The sequence below is a fragment of the Biomphalaria glabrata genome, chromosome 3 (genome assembly GCF_947242115.1).
Source record: "Biomphalaria glabrata chromosome 3, xgBioGlab47.1, whole genome shotgun sequence".
Lineage (NCBI taxonomy): Eukaryota > Metazoa > Mollusca > Gastropoda > Planorbidae > Biomphalaria > Biomphalaria glabrata.
The window spans coordinates 6,827,531-6,848,590 of NC_074713.1; the positions used below are offsets into that span (position 1 = coordinate 6,827,531).

Here is a 21,060-nt window from a genome sequence, read left to right on the forward strand (position 1 = left end):
GCATCTGAGGATCTCCCCCATTTCGCATAATATAAGTAAAACGCTGATTGTTTAATAAAACACGACAATGTCTAACTATATAAAAGAGATAATTTTAAATTATTTTCATTCTGACCTTTTTAAAACTCAGTTTTGGTTTAAAAATCGTACAAGAGAGATATAATTGCATAAATCATTTCTAACGCCAAAATACGGACTATGGCCGTAAAATGACGTCATGATCGTGATTTAAAAAAAAAAAATTAATACTGTACAAATAGATCTAGATCTAGTTAACATTTCCAAATCTAGATCTTAATGTGTGAAAAGTTGGGCTTCTCAAAATTTGAGAAACATAGGTTGTGAGTTAGAGAGACTTGATTCAGGATATTTTTTTAATCAAACTGTTACAGCATAAAAACATCTGCATAAGGTATATGTATCTGGCACATTATACCCATTAACGTCTTTTTAGTTAAAGATAAGAAAGGATACTTAGCGCGGGTAAGATAAAGTGAAGATTTTCAATAGAGAAAGGGTTCAAAGCTGAATTGCTACAAAAATAATGTGAAATAGTATAGATCCTCATTGTTTAAGTATTTTATTTCGCAACACATCCAGATTTATGAGCTAATTTCGCGAATTGCGGCGTTTACGTTGCGAATCTGTCAAAACCGCCTTAAAAAGCACCTAAGTGGTAAAAGTAGGAAGTTTCAAGCAAAATCCGTACGGCAGTCCGCAGTTGAGACCTGTTGATAGGCTACATAAATCAGTCAGTCAGTCAGGGATATTTTGCGATTATACTATAGATATAGGCAGTGGCGGCGCAAGACCTAAATTTTATGTGGGCGAATTATATTTTGCTAGTCCCTCTTGGCGCGAAGTATATATAGCATATATATAGAGCTTACATAAAATGGACATGAACGAAACTGTCAAATGTATATTTTTAAAACTATATAAAAATTTAAAAAAAACAACAACAGATTACAATAGGAATAGGTGTTTCATACAAACTCAGAGGCAGCCACTATATGTTCGCCCATGGATCCACGTTTAACAGACTGCGACCATACGAAACAATTAGAGTTTTAAGCATCTATTATAGATTCTTACTTTTATTGTAATTACCGGTACAACAAAAATTGACACACATCCTCTTAAGTGCTTGATCTTTTAAAAAATAGACTCTGTTAGCAAAAACCCAAAGAATAATCTGGCCAGTGTGTAACTAACACGGTTACCTCCCTCCCCTCCCCTTTAAAAAAAAAACAAAAAAACATTTAGGCTACCAATCATAATAAACGCAAACGTAACAGTAATCAGGAGGGAGATAATTATAAAATTTCAATAATTGAAGTCAAAGGTGTAAATTAAAGTAAGTATGATCATCTACAGTCATTTTTTTTTCATATAATCATTATCATTCATTAGTAGAAGGCTAGGTCAGTTTGGAAATGGTAAGTGGAGAGAAAAAATACTTATTGGTACCCAACAAAAAAGTTAGGTAGAATAATTTGGAAAGTTGTTTTGACACAAATATTACATTTTGTCTGACAGGAAAGGCTTGGTGTGATGTGACGCTACACACAGTGTGAACCTGGCCAATGACAGTATGTACTTTGAAAAACTCATGTTTTATGCCTATGTCAGCAAAGTCAGCAAAGGCATCTTCGTATGTGGACTATGTACATGTGTATCTACTCTGAAAAACTGTTTTATGCCTGTGGAATCGGCAAAGGCATCGTCGTATGGGGACTGTATACATGTCTTGATGGACTTAGTACTATTGGTTGGTGAAACTATTACACTGTACTATACTATTTTATTGTCAATGACATGAGTGATGATTGGAACAATGTATACCGGATATTTTCTTACCAATAACTGTATTGGAACTGTACATATTGTTTTCTTGGTGTCAACATTCAACTACAGTGTGAACTTTGTTACATAGGAACATGGACAATATGGAAATATGTAATGACACAAGATGCGTAGAAGTTGAGGTTAATCGGGTTTTTCCATAGTGACGTGACGAGTAATTAAAAAGTAGGAGAACGGAACAAGAAGAATAACGGACAAGACGCCTGAGAGGACGACGCTAGGCTAGCGACGACAGAGGACTGTGCCCTTTTTATTGTTCATTAAATTGTTGAAGTTATCAGCCTGCGTTATCAAGTATATTCGTTATTCATTCTGTTGTTGTGTCATATGGACTCGCATGCACCATTAACATATATACTCATCAACAAAATAGACCATCAACACTAGTTTGCCTATGCCTAAGTAATGTAGGCTACATTGAAGCTCAAATATAGATCATCATTGTCGCCTGTTTTGTAACAAGTAGGCCTACAGAATAGGCCTACTGTCCTACTTCACATATGCTCTATATCACAGTAGGCCCTATAACATCTTCGTCTGTTTCATGTAGCGATACTTCAGTTTGAAACCAATCTCAAGCGGGAAGGCTCACCACCACCATTTTAGTACATTAGAACAGTAGCGTCACAGGGGGGTTCGGGGGTGCGGGCCGCACCGGGTGACACCCAAATAATAAAAAAATGCACTTTTACACACACACACACAAAACAAAACAAAAAAAACAACACTATTATTAGAAAACCACGAGAAGACTGAAAAACCTTTATCAGGCTTTAAGATTTGAAAAAAAAACTTTGGCAGCAGGACTACAAAAAAAAATGACAGGGAAGTCATTGCTATGATCAAGTTAAAGAATGAAAAAAAAATATTTTGCACAAACTGCTTGAAATCAAAATGTTTCTTGAAAAGAAAATAAGGTATTTTGTGAAAAAGTGAAGATGATTCTTCATTGAATAAAGAAAATTGTATTGAAATTCTGGAAATATCCAAATCATGGACTTGTATGTATTGTATCTAGATCTAGACTGGACATGGAGATCTTTTAAAACTATAAAAAATGTGAAATTTTTGTAAAAAGTTGAAACAAGGCGTTGTTTTGTAAAGTAGTTATAAGAAGTAAAGTTTTTTGTTCAACCCTAACCTATGTAACATATAATTTAATTTTTAGATCTAGATCTAGTAATTGAACATCAAAAATAAGAGTAGGCTTACTCTCGTCTCATAATTATTATTTTGCAATTTTTAGATACATAATCTAGAAAGATCAGGTAATCAATCTATTTAAATGTACATAAGATGATTAAAATCAACAGACATTAATTATTTCGATCTAGGATTTTTGAAACATTATCTCAATGGAAACTAACAGGAAATGGCTTTGTTTCATATATTAGCGTGAATATATAGTTCTGTAACTAATAGCCCATTCTAAAGAAAATCAGAGAAATGATTTTGCATTATTTCTAAACTTTGAAAACTAAAGATCATTACTTTTCTAAGACAGAAAAGAATGATTGGGGCTACTTCTCTTAAGGCTTGAAAAAGAGTTAAGTACATATATATATATATATATATATATATATATATATATATATATATATATATATATATATATATATATATATATCTGTGAATCGATCAATCGCGGATAAGAATTTGTTTTCGGTTTCCAGTCTAGATATAATATATTAAGTCTATGATCCAAATATGACCTAGCACTGAAACTTATAGGATTGCAAGGCATTGATGTTACTTTCTATAGCCTTGTACCAAAATCTATAGAGTTTATATACCTTTTAGCAGACTCTGTAAAGAGACAGATGCTACAAAGTACTGTGGTATCTTGTATCATACCAAGCCTAACACAGATCTCTGAAGTTATAAGATATTTTAGCATTAGCAATCATAGCAATGGTATCGTTTAATTGACTGAAATGATTCAGGATTTTCTCTTCAAAGATAACGAAAGCGGATGGTACCAATGCCTGGAAAGAGATGGGCCTGACTTATTGATGTGTTGAGCAGGGATATGATAATGCAGCTACAATATCTAGAATTGATGAAGGGGTGCAGGCAAGATTTTTTTTTAAAAAAAGCTATTTTAATGGATGCTGTTCAAGTTCTTTTCTTGGCTCTCTAGGGGTTACTTACCGAACGATTACTGCAGATCTATATTAAACACTTATAGATAAAAAACATATTTCTAAAAGAATCCAGAAAAACTTTATCTCTCATGAAATCACAAGTTTATTAGTTATATAGAAACACTCAGTAATTGCAAACAAAAATCCGTCCTCTTCTACTGTAACAACTAACACAAACACCAGTCCAGGAAACAACTGGCTACCAAGTTCTCTCTGTCACACAAGGAAAACTTACATTCAAAAACATCACGTGGATAGCCTACACATTCATACCTGGGGATATAAACAAAAGGGATATAACTCTTTCATGCTGGTAGCGAAATAACACATTCTCTCTCGCCAGACGCTATGTGGTCAAAATTAAGAAACTTTTTCTTGCCTAACATTTTATGTACTCTTAAAAAAATGTTTTCTTTCTTGGCCGCTTCTACCATTCGATGGGGTATATTAATTAATCCCACTGGAGTATCATTAAAATGTCTGTCATATAAACACTCGCTGTAGTGCTGATCATACTACTATTAGACCCGTGAAGGAACGGTTCGATGCATGTGTGACGCGATTGAAGCTCTTTGGAGCTCTTTGCCACTTAAAAACAGCACTAGATGGGCAGCTCCAAAGACCATTGCCAGTTTTCTGTGAAAACATGTATACCTCTTAGTGCTTTACTAATAGAATCGGCATTTTTGTTAACGTTGAGTAGCAACTATCAATGGAAAAAATTAGCTCAATGTATTATGGCGCAACAAAAAGAACTAAACAATACGTTTTTACTGGGAAGATCTGAGGGGGGGGGGACACGCTGAACTTACCTCACCGGGTGACACCCACCCTAGTCACGCCACTGCATTGGAGCATAGGGCTGCAATAGTATTTCGCCATCGGACTCTGTTTTGGGCAATCCTCCTCACTCGGGCCCATGTCCATCCTGCCGTCTTTGCTTCTTTTTCTAATGATCTCCTCCGTGTTTGCTTTGGGCTCCCAGCCTTTCTCCTCCCTAGTGGGTTCCAGCCTAAGGCCTGTCTTGCAATGTTGTATTCTTTGCATATAGACGGCTCGGATGAATGCACTTTTTTTATGTCTAAGAGACGTCATAACGAAACGATTAAGAAACGCGGTTGCAATAAGGAACAGTTTAGAGCTCAGATCATTTAATTCATTTTAGTCCAGTGCTTTTCAAACTTTTTTGAACAAGTACCCCTCGGTAATGATGACCAGTAGACTGAAGTGCCACTGCCCATGAATCGTTCATTTTTGCCATTGTTTTTTGGTTTGTTTTTTTTTTTTTTGGGGGGGGGGAGTTATAACTACTCTAATTATGACGTTAAAGTAATATGGAACAAATTAAACCTTGTTATTAAAGAAACGTTAATAGCTAATGGTTTTCACTGTACTTGCGATTTGGTCCGGAGATCTTCGTTTTCTTCTTTGATCTTTCTTATGATGTGGTTTCGGTAGCCTATTACCGGACATTTCACTGTTCAAACCACCGCTTTGTGATAAGTTGGCACTTTCCTGATGACAAATTAGTCCATCTTGAAGAGACAGCACACCGTAAGAAGGTTACCTGTGCAAAAAAAAAAAAAAAATGCTCACAGATCGTAGACGTAACAGCTTTAATTTGTAAAACCAAAATTCGAACTGAAGAAGTATTACACGCCAAACAGGCAAGCAATTTTGTATTAGATCATTTCTTGATTTGTTTCTTTTTCTACTTAGGAAGGATTAAAATTAAAACAGAACGTTAAATTACAAAACGTGTATACATCCATGTCTATCTATGTCAGTTATCCTCTAGAGAGAAACTTACCTGGAAAAGTATAAGAGGAAAAATAAACGGAAAGATCGAGATATTGATTTTTTAGAAAATCTGGAAAATAAAGGAACACACGAGTAGGCCTACCACTTGGCATGGCTTGAAATACCAGAAGTGGTGCGTGTAGGCCTACAAAAACTTGGGAAAGTGCTGATCTAGACTACTAGGCAGACATTATTTATTTATTTTTCTTTCTTTCTTTTATTGACTATCCTAGATGAATTGCACTCTCTGGCAGATGATGAATTTCATCTACACTGGCTTAGAGTTGGAGCATACGATAGGCCTACTTGCCTTTTGCAGTCATTTCCCAGGACATATGCGATCATAATGGGATGTCTTAGATGACTTTCCTTAATACTCCACCTCACCGTCCATTTTTACAGCTGTTTTTTATGATTACAACTAAACCTTACTAACCCTTGTCCGACAACAAAGTACGTGAACAAGACACTGACCCGAAAACCCAACTTTAGAAGAACAACTATATGGAGAGCTGCATGGTCTGGAAACCAATGCCCAGTTAATCTCGGACTACTTATCTGAACTCTCTAATATAAAACAAGGTTACAAAAGACAGTTTGTGTGGAAACACAAACTCAAAATCGGCCCCCGAAGTAAAATGTTTTACATAATTCGGATAATCCTTCAGAGTTGAAGATAGTTTACTTCCTAGTCCAAACCTCCCGCAGGACGACGGGGGATGGGAGCAGGCAGGGTTTGAACCTTCGATCGTCGATAAATCCAAACGACAATCCAGCGCGCAAACCGCACGACCAGTGGTCCACCCAGGTAGGCTTCAATATTTTCAGAAAGAACATCCGAATGAAATTATATCAAAGACAAATGAGAGAAAAGAATGGAGAAAGAAGGTTAACAGATCTTGTGTAGTGCCCCAACCGTCCCGCAGATCAAAGGATACGTGAAAGTGAATGTAAAGTTAGATGTGAACCTGGCCTAACTAGTTTGTGGTCTATAGGGCAGATGATGTAAAGTTCATCTGTTTTTGTGGCCTACGGTTAACGAGGGTGCCAGCACAACGACAAACCGCCTTTGCTTTTCCCCAACTAATGTCAGGTACCCATTAGAGCTGGGTAGACTCAGAAGTTGAAAATCCCAGTCTTCACCAGGATTCGAACCCGGGACCCTCGGTTCGAACTAAATAAGTTAATTGTTTTGAAAAGGCTCAATCTCATATTCGAATCCTCAAAAAAAAAAAAAAAAATTTCCGCTAAACAGAAAAAAATGTTCACGAAAATGATATTTATAAGATTACTATTCGTCTTATATTAGGTCTAACATATAATGCATACTAATTAGCTTTTTCTTATAAAAAACTGCTTGCATAATTGATTTTAAAAATTAGAATTTTCGCTTTCAGGAAAAAAAAAGTAGCCGTTGCATCAGAACTTTGAATGGTCTAAAATATTGTGAAGTCGGATTTTCAATATCTCTTCTAGTTTACGAGATCTAAACGGGACGGACGGACAGACATTTCGCACAAAACTAATAGCGTCTTTTCCCCTTTCGGTGGCCGCTAAAAATGAGAAAGAAGAAGACTTCGCGCCTATTGCACATGTAGTCTAATGATAATCAAACTCTTGAATGCACCCATGTCCAATGACGAAAGAAAAAAAAAGTTCTCCAAAAAGAATTATTAGGCCAGAAACATTTTGATGGGTACTTCAGTTTTTTTGTTTTTTTTTTCTAAAATTAATGGCATATTCTTATAATAATCCTGGCCTAGAAGATGGCTACAAAACATCTCAAGTCGCAAACTCAAACCACTCTTTTACTTTAATTAGCCTTTACGCCTCACGGGGAGCATTAATTATCCTTATATTTCGGTAATACAATAATGCAACAACAAAATTTATTTCAACAGTTTCTTTTTAGAAACAATCCATCCATTTGCTTTTCATGGGATTAATAACTAAAACCCACTTCTTTAATATGAGTTAGAGACTAATGAACACCCCCCTCCTTTTTTTACCAAACCCGCGGTCATTGTTTTTTTCTGTGACAATGTTACATTCACAGGTCCTGGTTTTCCCGGACCTTTTAACCGGCGTATTATTACTTTTGTTTTACTAATTCCTACTGTAAACTCACTCACTCAAAGAAAAAAAAATGAATCTCGTTTTAGGCTGGGGTTTTAAATTTCGGGACGCCCTTTACTCCATCCAATCTAATGGGTATCTGACAATAGTTAAGGGGGGGGGGGGAAGTATCGTTGGCCATAGAAACAGATGAACTTAACATCATTTGCTATATAGATCGCAAGGCCTGAAGATGTGCTTTACTCTTTTTTTATATATACTTTTTAGTTTAATATATTATTTGAACATAAAGTAGGAATCGATGTTTAAAAATATATTAGGCTATAGGCCTACTTTATATATTGCCTACTTATTGCTGTTGAAATAGCCAGATGTTCTTAGTTTTTATTTAGGCCTAAGCTCATCCATGTTTTCTCTGTTTTTCGTTCTGTAAAGCTACATACTACTCACAAATACGTGTATTTAAATTGCTAATACCACTAGACGCTATTGGCTCTTCTTCTCCCCTTTTGAATATAAGTAATATAGATCTAGACCTTAAGTCAGCATTTGTCAAAGTCTCCTGAGTGTCGTACATCGTTCCCTTGGCGACTTTCCGGAGAATTCCAGCTACCCGTCGCCTCAGCGTGGCGCCTCCGGTGGAAACGTCTAGGGGTGGACCTAGTACGAGTAGCGAATCAGGCCCTTGCGGGACCCCCTGGGTGAGCTTTTTTTTTTTTTTTATCTCACTCGGGGCAGGGATGGAACAAGTAGCCCGCACACCAGTCCAAAAAGTCCGCCACGCCGTTCCACTAAGGGGGTCATCATCAGAACCAGGAGCCTGGAGTGGTAACCCTCGCACGGAATTGTGGCGGTAACAGTATAGGAATATGAGACAAGTTCCCCGCAGTTAGCACTGTTCTCGACCACTTATAGCGAGTGGGTCTAAGGAACGGGAACGGTGCGCTGTGTACGCGGCACGGCCCGGTCTGGCCCAGTCAATCGATATGGCCGTCTACCGCTGGGAGCCCTCAGACAGGACAGGGTTGAAGAACCCCATGTCCAGGCCTGGTAGTTAGATAAAAGCCTTTCCAACCACCAAGGGGATAATGGCGCCTAAGGCGCCGACGCCCTACTGGATCTCACTGAAGGTTGACGACTTTTGCACGACCAAAAAACAAACAAACTGTAACACTTATATAGGCTTGTTATAAGAAAGTAAGAAACATACTGACATTCGCACCAATAGCTCGTTGTTACGTCACAATTACTTGTCGGAACTGTCTGTGGTTAAGGCCCCTAGCTGTGATAAGTTTGATCAGTGAGGTATATGGGTCAATAATATGTTAATATTTTATGCAGCTTTTTGCAAACTTTCCTGTTTAAAGTTTATGTCTGGGATATTCTTTATTAAAACAAAACAAAACTGTTTTTCTCAGTCAAAGATCGCGCTCCATCAATTGTTACACTTGCCACATTGTTCCAAGCCTACCCAACACTCAACACAGGTCTTCATAGCGTTGACCAGAGATTGCGTCTTTGATTGTATGTATTGAAGAATAGCCAATAAGAATAATCTTCGTTTACTTGAAACTTTTTATATTGAGACAGTTTCAACCAATTATAGAGATATTTAAAAAATATATATATTTGAATTTTTATGTGTATATACTTTGGGCACACCTAATTTCTGTAGTTGTCCGCACAAAATTTCAAATTGATCCGAGAATGGGTGTAAGGGAGATGACGTCTTCAAAATGTGTACCAGACAGAGACAGTTTATAAAAGCTTTATAAAAAAAACATTTTTTTTCAGACTTTTGAATGTTTATTGGGGCAATGCAATTCTTTGTAGACCGTAATAAAGGCCTATACATAAAATCATCCAGGTTCCCCACACAGTCAGATTGTCTTTCTAAACGATGCGAAAACAACCCTCCAAAGCTTGCAAAACTCTGATTCCTCTTATATTAAAAACCTCAGAACAGCACTTACAAAGCTGAACAACAACAGCAAAAAAAACTGTTATTCAATGGATACCAGCTCATATACAACTAGAAGGAAATGAGAAGGCTGACACACTCGCCAAGAGTGGGAGAACTAACTCACAAATAAACTCTGCACTCTATCCAGAAGAATTGAAGAAATTAATTGTAAATAAAATTAAATGAGAAATGGACGAGCTCTCATCCAAATCACAAGAAAGATGACGCTTACTATAAGCTATCCCGACAAGACCAACGTCTAATCTTTCGACTCAGGACCGGACACAACAGAATGCGACAACACATGTACCGGAAGCTCAAAATTGGAACCAGTGAAATCTGCCCATGTGGAGTATCACCAGAGAATGCCGACCACGTCATCCAGGACTGCTCTCTCTACCAAGAGGCCCGTAGGCTATAAGACATTGGCCCCAAATCACCCCAATAGAAAGAAAACTATATGGAGAGCTCCCTGATTTGGAAACCACAGTGCAGTTCATCTCATATATTGGTCTAGTCATCTGAACGCTCCAACATAACAATGAGAACGAAGAAGAAGAAGAAATGGTCCCATCAGCCCATTGCCATTGTAGGCCTACTCATATTCGTGGCCTTGATATAGCACTCGCCCACGGTCCCGGGCACTGCTAAGGTCGCATCTGCTGCTGTCCTGATGTAGGCCTAAATAGATATCTTTAAAGTTTAATTCTTAAGGAACACCCAAAAGAAAATATGCTAGGCCTATATAGATATAGATCTAAATCATAGACTATATATATATATAGATCTAGATCTAAATACCAAAAATAAAAAAAAAAAAAAACCTGACGAGATTCATCCCATTATATGAAAGGTAATTAGAATTGATTGGTTCTACAGAGTAATGGATTTACCCGTAGGCAACATAAGCTATAGCTAGGATAGGGCCCCCACCTTCTAGGGGGTTCCCAAACAAAATGGCTCCTGTGATATTTTCAATCATTAAAATAAAAAAGAGCTAAGGGAAAATTGCCTTGTGTAGAAAACAACTTAAACAAGGGTCATAGCCTTGGGCCTTACCAAATCTAAATCCGGCCCTGGTTCCATATAAACCAAATATAATACTAAATCTTGGCTCAATAGCATTTATATCAGGGGTTCTCAACCTGTTTGTCGTGACCCCTTTGGGGGTCGAATGACCGATTGCAGCGACCCCCGGAAATTAGGATTTTGACTATTCATCATAGGAATTTTTTTCCCCATTCTAACGTGCTGTAATAAGCAGATTTGAACGTTACTTGGTATTCCAAATACACCGTTCTGTTTGAGATTGTGTTGCGCCTTCTTCATTAATCTCCAATAACAAATCTTTGCGAAACAAGGTTTTCTAGCTTGTTAGTTATGAAGTCCCAATTCAGAAACAGACTTGATCCAGATGATGACACTCGCTGTGCTACTGAATTCCTGATCTGGTGGAACAGAAACAAGCTCAACCTTCGCACCTTGGCGTGTTTGTAAATACTGTCGAAACACTATTTCCGTAATAACGTAGTTTATTATACTTTATTAAAGACTGTATTATCCACACTTTGCCATATTTGTCACATTGTCACTCAATTGTGCAACATGTAGGCCCTATATTTGTGAATATGCAATAGAAAAATTAATAAATGCACGTCTGAATAATGACCCATTATAATTTAATTATGAGCATAAATTTATTTATCTGTAAACGAAAAAAACAATTACGGTTGGGGTCGCCGCCTAGTATGAAATTATAGGCCTATTAGTGGGTCGCGGAACTAGAAATATTGAGAACCGCTGATGTATATTCAGGAATGTAAACACTTCTTTCATTCAAAAAGAAAAAAAAAATGTGTGGGTAGGTGACATTAAAATTAAACGTTTGAGAGACCAATAGGCTAGATCTAGCTCGGTTCAAGTTCTCGATCTAAATGCACTCGGCCTTTATATTGTTAACATCTCTCTATTGTTTCAAAATAAAGCTCGATTTATATGTTTTAAAAGTTCATAATTCATATATAACTCTGAGTTCTCAAAATAACCAAGAATTTCTTCTCAGCCCATTAGTCATAATTTACTGCGGTTAACCGTCCACTGAGTACCTCTATATCCTAGCCTTAGATTAGACTGATTAGACCATAGTTCCATGATTAGACCTAATCTTGACCCTAGTACTCCGGTGTGTCAATAATAGTGTGCAGGATGTAGAGGGCGCAAAATTTGCGTAATTGGTCGCATTATAACTGAATTAAAAAATCATTTCAAAAAAGTTTCTTAAATATAAGAGATCAATTCAGTTCTACATTGAATCACAGATAAGACAAATGCTAGCTGTGAGCACTTAGGATTAATAGCTACTCAGCATAAGTTGAACGTTCACGTGGCAGGGAGTATGCGTGGCAAAGAGAATAACATGCATGTTTTTCATCCAATCAAAAAAAGAATGGATATTCACACGGTGGCTATTATTATATAGACCTGCACAGCGGCTTATTTTTAGCAACGTGAATCAATAACTTCGCCTACCCTGTAATAGTGTTAAAAAACTTTTCCACGTTGACTTGTGTATGCCTATCGTCCGTTCTCAATAATGGTATTTGTTTAGACATTTAACTTAAAGTTTAACTTGTGTAAAATATGTCTATATAACTTACTTTTAGGCTATATCAGTATAGATCTTGAATCTAGTCTAGAGTAGAATTAAGAATACTTAGCAAGTTGGCTAAGGGCTAAGGCTAAGTTGGTATTCTTAATAGTCTTTTAATTTCTAGTCGCAGTCGCAGTGTAGTAAACTATGAACTGACGAGTTCGTGAGTTTTGAGTCTTCAATCATCATTCAAACCATTGTATATACGATAGATAGGCTGATATTGAGAGGCCGGTTCCATGACTCAAACTCAAGTTAGTAGACCCACTTATCAAGATCTAAATTAGATTCTGATCTAGTCTAGAATCTAGATCTTCATAGTCATAGTATTCACTATTCCAACACAGGCAGTCATCATATTTTATTAGGCTGGGTTAGCATTAGCAACCAGAATCACTTCACTTGCTTCTTGAAATTGTCAGTGTTAGCGAGTGGTGTGTTACATTGTAATTTATTTGATTGTACACTCAGCTACAGATCTTCTTACATCCAAAGTTCTTTCATCACATAATCAATGATAACCATTCAGACCATTGCTCATATTCATATATAGTGACATATTATATAGTGACATGCTAGATTTAAAGTCTAAACTCTAGTAGCCTTGTCTAGACTATCATCATGTAATCATATCTGGACTAAATACCATTTAAACATAGCCTGTCATAGCATCTAATAGTTTCATTTTTTTTAAGAGACAGACAGATTATATATTCCATATATATATCTAGTCAATCTAGTCTCCAGATGAGAGACTATTATAATAATCACTTATAATCAGTTACTTATAATATAATCCATTTAGTGATTTGGGCTTTATAAACATTTGGTCATTTTGATATTCATTTAAATCTAATTTCAAAATGAAAGCTGCTATTGACAATGCTGTTGAGAGAATGAACTGTGTTTGTCTCACAGAAAGAATCTATGGTATTAAATATAGAAATTAGTAGATCTTATATTTAGGCCATATATGTTGTATGTTGCCTATTTAGGAACATTACGCTATCATTATTTGGGAGGGGGGGGGTGTTGGTGAGTGGTTAAGACCATTAAGTGCTTGGCTTTTGAAACTGGGGGTACAAATCTAAGGTACAAATCTAAGTGAAGAATGGGATTTTGAATTTCTGGATTTTTAGGGTGACATTGAGTTCACCCAACTCTAATGGGTATATGAGTATAGTAGTTGGTCGTTGTACTGGCCACATGACACCCTGCTCATTGGCCAAAGAAACAGATGACCTAAGTTGAAGTATATAATATATATGTATGTATGTATTGTGGTGGTTCATGGGAGTGCTTACAGTTTATGTATGTCTTGTATATACACATGTTTTTTTTATATTTTAGCTTTAGTCTTAAACCAACAACTACAACTAAATGTGACTTAGATTACTTTTAGTGTACTTTTTTATTAATATTAACTATATTATTACATCCTATAAAGAAACACTTTTAACAGACAAATAAAACAATTTTAATAATGCTTAGTTGTAGATAATACACATAGATTTTAGAAATTAATCTTTCTTTTTTTAAATCTCTGATTGTCATTGTTAACAATTGGATAATATATATTTGCTTTCTTTCTTTGTTTTAGCTCCTGAAATAGCTGAATGGAACTGTGTCAAAACAAAAGACTTTGTTGCTTTGTAAAGTAGCTGAAAGCAAAGTGGGATAACAAAATAGGATTCAAATATTAAAACATTTTTCCAGTGTAACTTCTTTGGTGCGGACTTTTTCTAACCAAACCAGAGACGTAAATCACCAATACCAACAAAAATGGAAGTTCTTACAATTCTTGTGGGCGTAGTAGCCTTTGTTTTATCGGCCATAATAATTTACTGCATTTCTGTTTTCTCAATGAGAGAAAAAACTTTTGAGGAAGTGATGGAGGAGCAACGGCGGCGCCAGGAAGAGGAAAGAGAAAAGGCTAAAGCTGAGAAAAAGGCAGAGAAAGAACAGAAGCGAAAGTATAAGAAAGGAAAACCAGAAAAGGTGAAAGAAAAATCAGCTCAAGTAACAGAGCCTGAGTTAAAAGATCAAAAGATGGTAAATATAGAGATAGATCCTGAGATAATAGAGCCTACGGAAAGCTTAGGACTAAGTACTGCTTTACGACAGAGGGGAAAGAAGGAAAAAGTTGCCAAGCCGATTCTCCATAATAAAGGGGAGGTTAGTCTTATTAGTGAGAAAACAGTTGAAGTTCAACATAAACCAATTGTACCCAAAGATGAGTTAGAGTTGAAGAAAAAGCACGACTCTAAGGTAGTTGAAAATATCGAAAAGGTTAAAATTGTTCCCACCGAAGCCATAGTTACTGCATCTCGTCAAGAGATTAAGGAGAACTTGCCTCCAAAGAAAGTTGAAAAAGAAGAACTCAAGCTGCTTAAGCAGAGCACAGATGATGTTGAAAAACGTGCAGCCAAGCCAAAGCCTGCCACAGGTACATATTATACAATTAGCTAACACTTATGTTTTACAACTTTTTTTTTTCTATTGTATTTAAATTATTGTTATTATTACTCAAAAGCTAAAAAAAAATTATTTTGTAGGGGGAGGGGTTTGGGTTCTAAGTGAAATTAAAAACTCTACTTCTCCACTGCTTATTTTTAGACGAAGATCTGAAGTTGCAACACCTAGTGACATATTTTTTAAAATATAGCTTTTTTAGAATTAAGGATTACAGCTAGCTTCAGTTGGGTATCTAGCTTTTTTTTTTTTAAGTCACTCAATATCCACATGACACCCTTGTAACTTAAAACAATATAAACATGTTAGACACATAAGCCTCCAAAACTTTATAATGTTTAAAATATCTTAGTCATCATATAAAGGGCACGACATGGCCTAAATTGTGCAGATGTGCCAAAAACCCAAAATATCAACTATTCTGAAGAAATTTCAGTTTAGTATATAAAACATTAGACATGGGACCAGATTTTGTTAAGAATATTATTTCTAAACTAACTTGATTAATTATTATTATTTCACAGATGATTTTGTGCTGAATGGGTCTAAGCTGATCTCTTCAGTTAAAACTGCCAAGCTGTCTGATAGTGAGGTTCAGACCTTAATAGACATACTTCTCAACCGCCAAGGTGTGACTCCTATAAAACCTGCAGTATCTGAAACCTGGAATAAGGTAGTTTTTTAATTTCATCTGAAATTTAGTATTCTGATATATTTATATATTTATACATATATTAATTTGAGATACCATTTATTTGGTTTGTTTTCTAATCCAACAGAAGAGTCAAAAAGGTGACCCAGTTTCTCAACTGAAAAAACAGCTTGAAGAAAAAGAAAAGGCTTTACTAGATGGTGAGTAAATGACATGTCCGGTAACAAAAAGCTGAGTAGACTAGTTCATACAGGAACTTTGTAAAATGGCAAACATGTTGAAACTTCTTAAGGCCATGTTCTAAGAAAGCTACTTTTGCATATTGTTTTGGTACCTTAAAATTGTCTGATACAATTCAATAGCCAATACTTTTGAACTAAACACTGTTACTCTTTTTATTTTCATGTACATGTAATGCTACTTAAATATTATATATAGATCTAAATGCACTATGTATTTGAAACTTATTAACTGAAGGTGTCAGTTTAATTCTTTACAATATTCATGTCTTTTTCATTTTCCTGCCTACTTTTAGAGCATCTATAGTTTACAACTTGCATCTACAGAATATTCCCCATTTTGAATTGACTTGTTTAATTCAACATTAAGAATGCATACAATTTAAATGGGTTTTAAAAATTCTTATTCCTTGTTGTTTTTTTTTTTTTTCTCTCTTTCAAGAACAAGGTGTTTCACAATCATCCAATGCTAAAATTAAAGAGTTGCAAAAAGAGTTATTATCAGAAAAAACAAAATATGCAGCTTTGGATAAAACACTCCAGGAAAAAAACAACCAGCATAAATCAGAAATAGAAGCTTTTCAGCTTAGGATGCAGCATTCACATGAGCAAAGCCTGTCAAAAATTAACACGCTGGAAGCTAAGGTTCGTCAGCTTAGTGAACAAGGCAATGCAGGTGGTGACAAAAATACAGCAGTAAAACCATCTGAGGTACTAGTTGTACATTACTAAACATTTATAAAAATAGGCCTTTGATTTTAGTTGAAGTTTAACCATTTTATTAAAACATGATCTCAAAATTATCTATGCTAGAGTTTGATATCCCATTTTCCTTTCATTACTTCTAGGATAACAAACTTGTGCAGGAAAACAAGATTCTTCAGGAAACACTCTCACAGAAAGTGTAAGTTTATTTTCAACATTATATCTGTTCTTATAACTAATGTAATCATCTTTGGAGCATGCCATTTCTGTTACTTTTTTGTTTTCCACCTGCTTCTCTGGAATGAAATATATTGCTTGGACTAAAGAAAGGCACAGTTCAATTAATTTCTACTGTTATATCTGAGGATTATATGTAGGAAATGACTGAATGGTGTAGAAGTATCATTACAATCTAAAATAACTACCCTTGCCATTTAGTGATTTAAAGAAATTTACTTACCTAAATAAAACTATAATGAGGGAAATGCATTACGAAGTCAGTGAAACTTTAAATCACTCATTTCTGTACTAGGTCTGGTCTGAGAGAAAACATAATCAGATTATGCTATGAATGCATTATTTTTTGTGCATTTTCTGGATTCATGTTGCTCATAAGCATTTTGTAATTTCTTCTGTTTATAATCTTGTAGCAAGGAGGCCTCCAGTCTAACAGACAAAATCAACCAACTGGAAAAAGAGCTCTCCAACACCACAAAGTCTGTCCAGCTCAGTGAGTCCAACAAAAAAAGTTATGAACTGAAAATCAGTCAATATGAAGAACAAATTAAAAAACTTGAAGCTTTTCAGGTAATTAATTATTTTGATCAGCTCTTCAGTGTCTGTTGTTCCCTTGAGTTGAATAGTTAGGGTATCTGGGGTATTTGATTTAAAATAAACAAGTAAATAAACTTTTTTGAATAGTTGTTCTATCTCATTACAGAAAGATACAGATTCTGTTATCAATAAAAAGGTGGATGAAATTGCATCAGAATTGAAAAAGTCAGAAGCTAAAAATTCCAGTTTAAGTTCAGATTTACAGAAAGCCAATTCTGCATTGAGTGTAGCTGAAGTTGAATGCAGTAGCTTAAAAACCAAGCTTGAAGAGCTTGAATTGCATCTAAGAAAAGCTGAAGCCAGTAAAGAAGTGGAATCTAAACTACAGGTGAGGGGGGATTTATATTAAAATATTGCACTATTAGCATTTATCATACAGCAGTGGTTTTTTTTTGTTTTTTTTAAATTATTTCTTTACAAATAGATATAAAAAATACTTTCATTGTAGGTGTAATGTATTGTTAATGCAGAACTTGATGAAAACTTGAGCAGATTTCTTTTTAAACAAAAATAAACAAAACTTTTATAGACAGTATATTCAGCTTCAATAAAAATGTTTGTAGAAACACAAGTGAAATATTATCCTGAACAATTTAAACAAAATACAATTCACGTTTAGAACTATATATCTTTCTGTCACTCATCTCCTTGAATTCCACTTTCACTACCCTATTAGTAAAGTAAGTCAAAATCTGTTCAGCCAGCACAAAATTATATGCCTTAGTGTTACTTTTGGTTACATCAGATTCATACTTTATAACTGATAGTAGCATGATCTAGCATATCGATTTGAGTAAATTACACCTGATACATTATTCTAATCCCCTCCCCCCTCTTAAAAAATAATATTTCTGTTGCCTGATGTAATGTCTAGGAATCTGAACAAAAGAGGTCTGACCTAGAAGGAAATATTAAGAATCTTGACAAACAATTAGCTGACTTGTCCAGACGTCTAAACGAAAGTAATGCTGAAGTCAATGTGAGTGAAAAGTTGTTTAATTACTTAGATTGAAATTAATTTCATTGATCATTTCATTTATCATTTACCTTGCTTTTATATATTTGTACTATTTTAACTTTGTAAGAATCATTTTAAATGCTTATTTAAAAAAGCATTTTTGAATCAGAAATTTCTAGAAAAAAAAAATTAAAGGGAGCTGTTAGTAATGGATTGTTACAATATTTTGACATTTTTTCAAATCATTTTTTTACGATCTTTAAATTTCCAGCAACTGCAATCGGAAAATAAAAGATTGTCTGATGAAATTAGATTGGTGAATGAGCGCCTCCAGTCTGCCCCTGCTTCTAATGGTGACATCCATGACAATGGACCCAGTATCCCATCTACTGAACATGAGCGCATGTAATTTTTTTCATTCATTTAGTTTGAACCTAACAACTTATATAAGTTTGAAAATGTCTATTACTGCAATAGTGCTAAAGATGCTGTCATTTATTATCATCTGTGTGCCGAAAAAACTTTCATGCAACTTTTATGCATTCAAGAATTATTTCAATCAGTATTAATAATAATACTCTAAATTTGATTTTATAACTTTGTCTTTACAGCCTGGCTGACAAGAATAAAGAGATCTCTGAGTTGACAGCTGGGCTTGAAACTCAGAAGAAAGCTGTAACAAGTCTGAACACTCAGCTTGATAACAAAACAGCAGAAGTGACAGACTTGCAGCAACAACTCTCACAGCAGAAATCTAAAAACAATGTAAGTGTTAGGGAAAATGAGATGCTTTGCATCCTGCTCTGTAAGTCCTAGTGGTTCAACCAGAAACAAATCACACCTGCCACTTGCAGAGTGAAATGCTTTAAACAATAAATAGAAATGTTCATACTTTTTAAGACAATAAAACTTACCAAACTCCATTTTTTGAGTTAATGCAGTGATTTTGACCCAAAGAAAATTTCTGGTTGCTCCACAGAGTTGGGTTCTTTTGTTCAAGTTGTAGGGATAGCTAGGTTTTATTTTATCACCCTGTATTCTTATTATACCCTACATACATCTGACTACTAAGCTTATGAACTGATCCTTCGCTACTTGACATTCTTTCTTTAAATAGGTACCTTCATGTGCTACCTTTTAATCATGATGTTTAAATCTCCTTCTCTAACAGTTATTTAACTCTTTCTCTCCTAACTGACGATACCAGCATTGATTGCACCAGAATGTGGTAATTAATTATGGAGAGAAAGAGTTAACATCTTGTTGTGACTTCTTTACATTTGGGTATTTCCATTTCCCAGATCATTATGACTATGAAAAGTTTGGTTGAAGTTAATTTTTTAAGGAAAATATTTAAAAAAAATGTTGTTGTTTTTTTGTGTGTAGTCCCCACTTAGCATCATGATCTGGGAAGTCAAATTTCCCATACAAAAAGAATGCAACATTATTACTCTTTGATATGACAGTTTTGTGATAACCCTACAATGCCCTGGGAATGTGAGCCTTATTCATAAACTACTTGCATGGCATTACCACTAACTAAAAGTCTGACATTGCTAGATTCTTCATACATCTTTCTGGACTGTTTTCTTTGATGTGGGTGAGCACTAGAGTCCTCTCTCTTGTCTGCTTTTGCACTAGAAACACAAATACTTATCCATAGGAAACTACACATATTTCTTTTTTTTTTTTTTTTTTTTAAAAGCCTTGATTGACAAACTTGTTTACTCAATTACATCATCCCAGTTAATGTTGCTTTCTTGATCACAAATGAGTACTTAACCACATATGATTGGGTTATTATATTTTATTATTATTACATACAAATTATTGTTGACTGGTGTGAGTTTTAATTAGAGCACACTAATTAGAAATGACTTGATCTGATTTTCTTTTTAACTTGCCTTTCTTGATTTAAACTTAATATTGACTTAATGAATTTTTGGGAACCCAGCGTTGACTGGAAAAACTTCAATGGGATAAACAGAACATTTTTGAATTGAAATTAAAGCAAGAATAAAGTACCTAACACTGTTTTATATTAACTATTTTTTTCTGCAGTTTAAAAAATTTATATCAAAATGGCTTGGGCTTTGATTATATTGTTTTCCAGAATTGGCTTCTTTTATTCTTCAGCTGTTTATGCAGAATGCACACCTAACACTTGACCTAGTTTCTTCTTTTTCTGCTTTCTCATTAGCAAAAGCTAATGATTTTTTTGCTTAAAGTTTAGAAATTCCTTATCAGTCTAGTAGAAATTCTATTTTAAATAATCCTAATGATAAAAAATGCAGATGTTATGTATGTATGTAAGGTGAATACCTGTAGTCCAAGTCAAAGTTATCTGAATAGAGCTAAAGGCTTTCAAAGAAGAAATGTAAATATTCTTTGCTTAACACTTTGCAATTTCAGGAGTTGAGAGAAAAGAATTGGAAAGCAATGGAAGCATTAGAATTAGCAGAAAAAAACTCAGCAGAAAAAGTTGATAAAGCTTTGAAATCTGCTAGGGTAAATATTCCATCTAGCCATTATCATCATGTTCAGAAGCAGCGCAAATTATGAAACTTCTGAAAAATTTTTACTTTTTTCTGCACAATATCATTTTTTTTATTATTTTTGTTTCTGCTTTCATATATGTTTAACAAGTTAGTTGCATAAAATTATGTTTACTTTTGTCTGTTAGTTGCATAAAATTATGTTT

At 34.9% G+C, this 21,060-nt stretch overlaps 1 protein-coding gene and 1 long non-coding RNA gene across 15 annotated transcripts in view; both read left to right on the forward strand.

Annotated features, from left to right (window-relative positions):
• Positions 1-211: 211 nt before the first annotated feature.
• On the forward strand, positions 212-2,143 carry LOC129925034 (uncharacterized). Its single transcript, XR_008776897.1, has 2 exons — positions 212-412; positions 1,540-2,143. It is a non-coding gene; the product is annotated as an uncharacterized LOC129925034 (long non-coding RNA).
• Positions 2,144-12,166: 10,023 nt separating this feature from the next.
• LOC106055352 (ribosome-binding protein 1-like) overlaps positions 12,167-21,060 on the forward strand; it is a 28,108-nt gene continuing 19,214 nt past the window's right edge. For 11 of the 14 annotated variants that reach the window (XM_056023104.1, XM_056023107.1, XM_013211571.2 and 8 more), the window contains exons 1-12: positions 12,294-12,445; positions 14,100-14,945; positions 15,496-15,644; positions 15,751-15,823; positions 16,305-16,573; positions 16,711-16,766; positions 17,218-17,374; positions 17,508-17,729; positions 18,276-18,380; positions 18,631-18,764; positions 18,971-19,124; positions 20,772-20,867. In XM_056023104.1, the coding sequence (XP_055879079.1) occupies positions 14,282-14,945; positions 15,496-15,644; positions 15,751-15,823; positions 16,305-16,573; positions 16,711-16,766; positions 17,218-17,374; positions 17,508-17,729; positions 18,276-18,380; positions 18,631-18,764; positions 18,971-19,124; positions 20,772-20,867 (2,079 nt within the window). In that variant the 5' untranslated portion in view covers positions 12,294-12,445; positions 14,100-14,281. Of the gene's footprint in view, positions 12,186-12,293; positions 12,446-12,593; positions 12,754-14,099; positions 14,946-15,495; positions 15,645-15,750; positions 15,824-16,304; positions 16,574-16,710; positions 16,767-17,217; positions 17,375-17,507; positions 17,730-18,275; positions 18,381-18,630; positions 18,765-18,970; positions 19,125-20,771; positions 20,868-21,060 lie in introns of those variants that run through there. The other 3 variants (XM_056023106.1, XM_056023105.1, XM_056023115.1) reach the window with 3 other exon arrangements.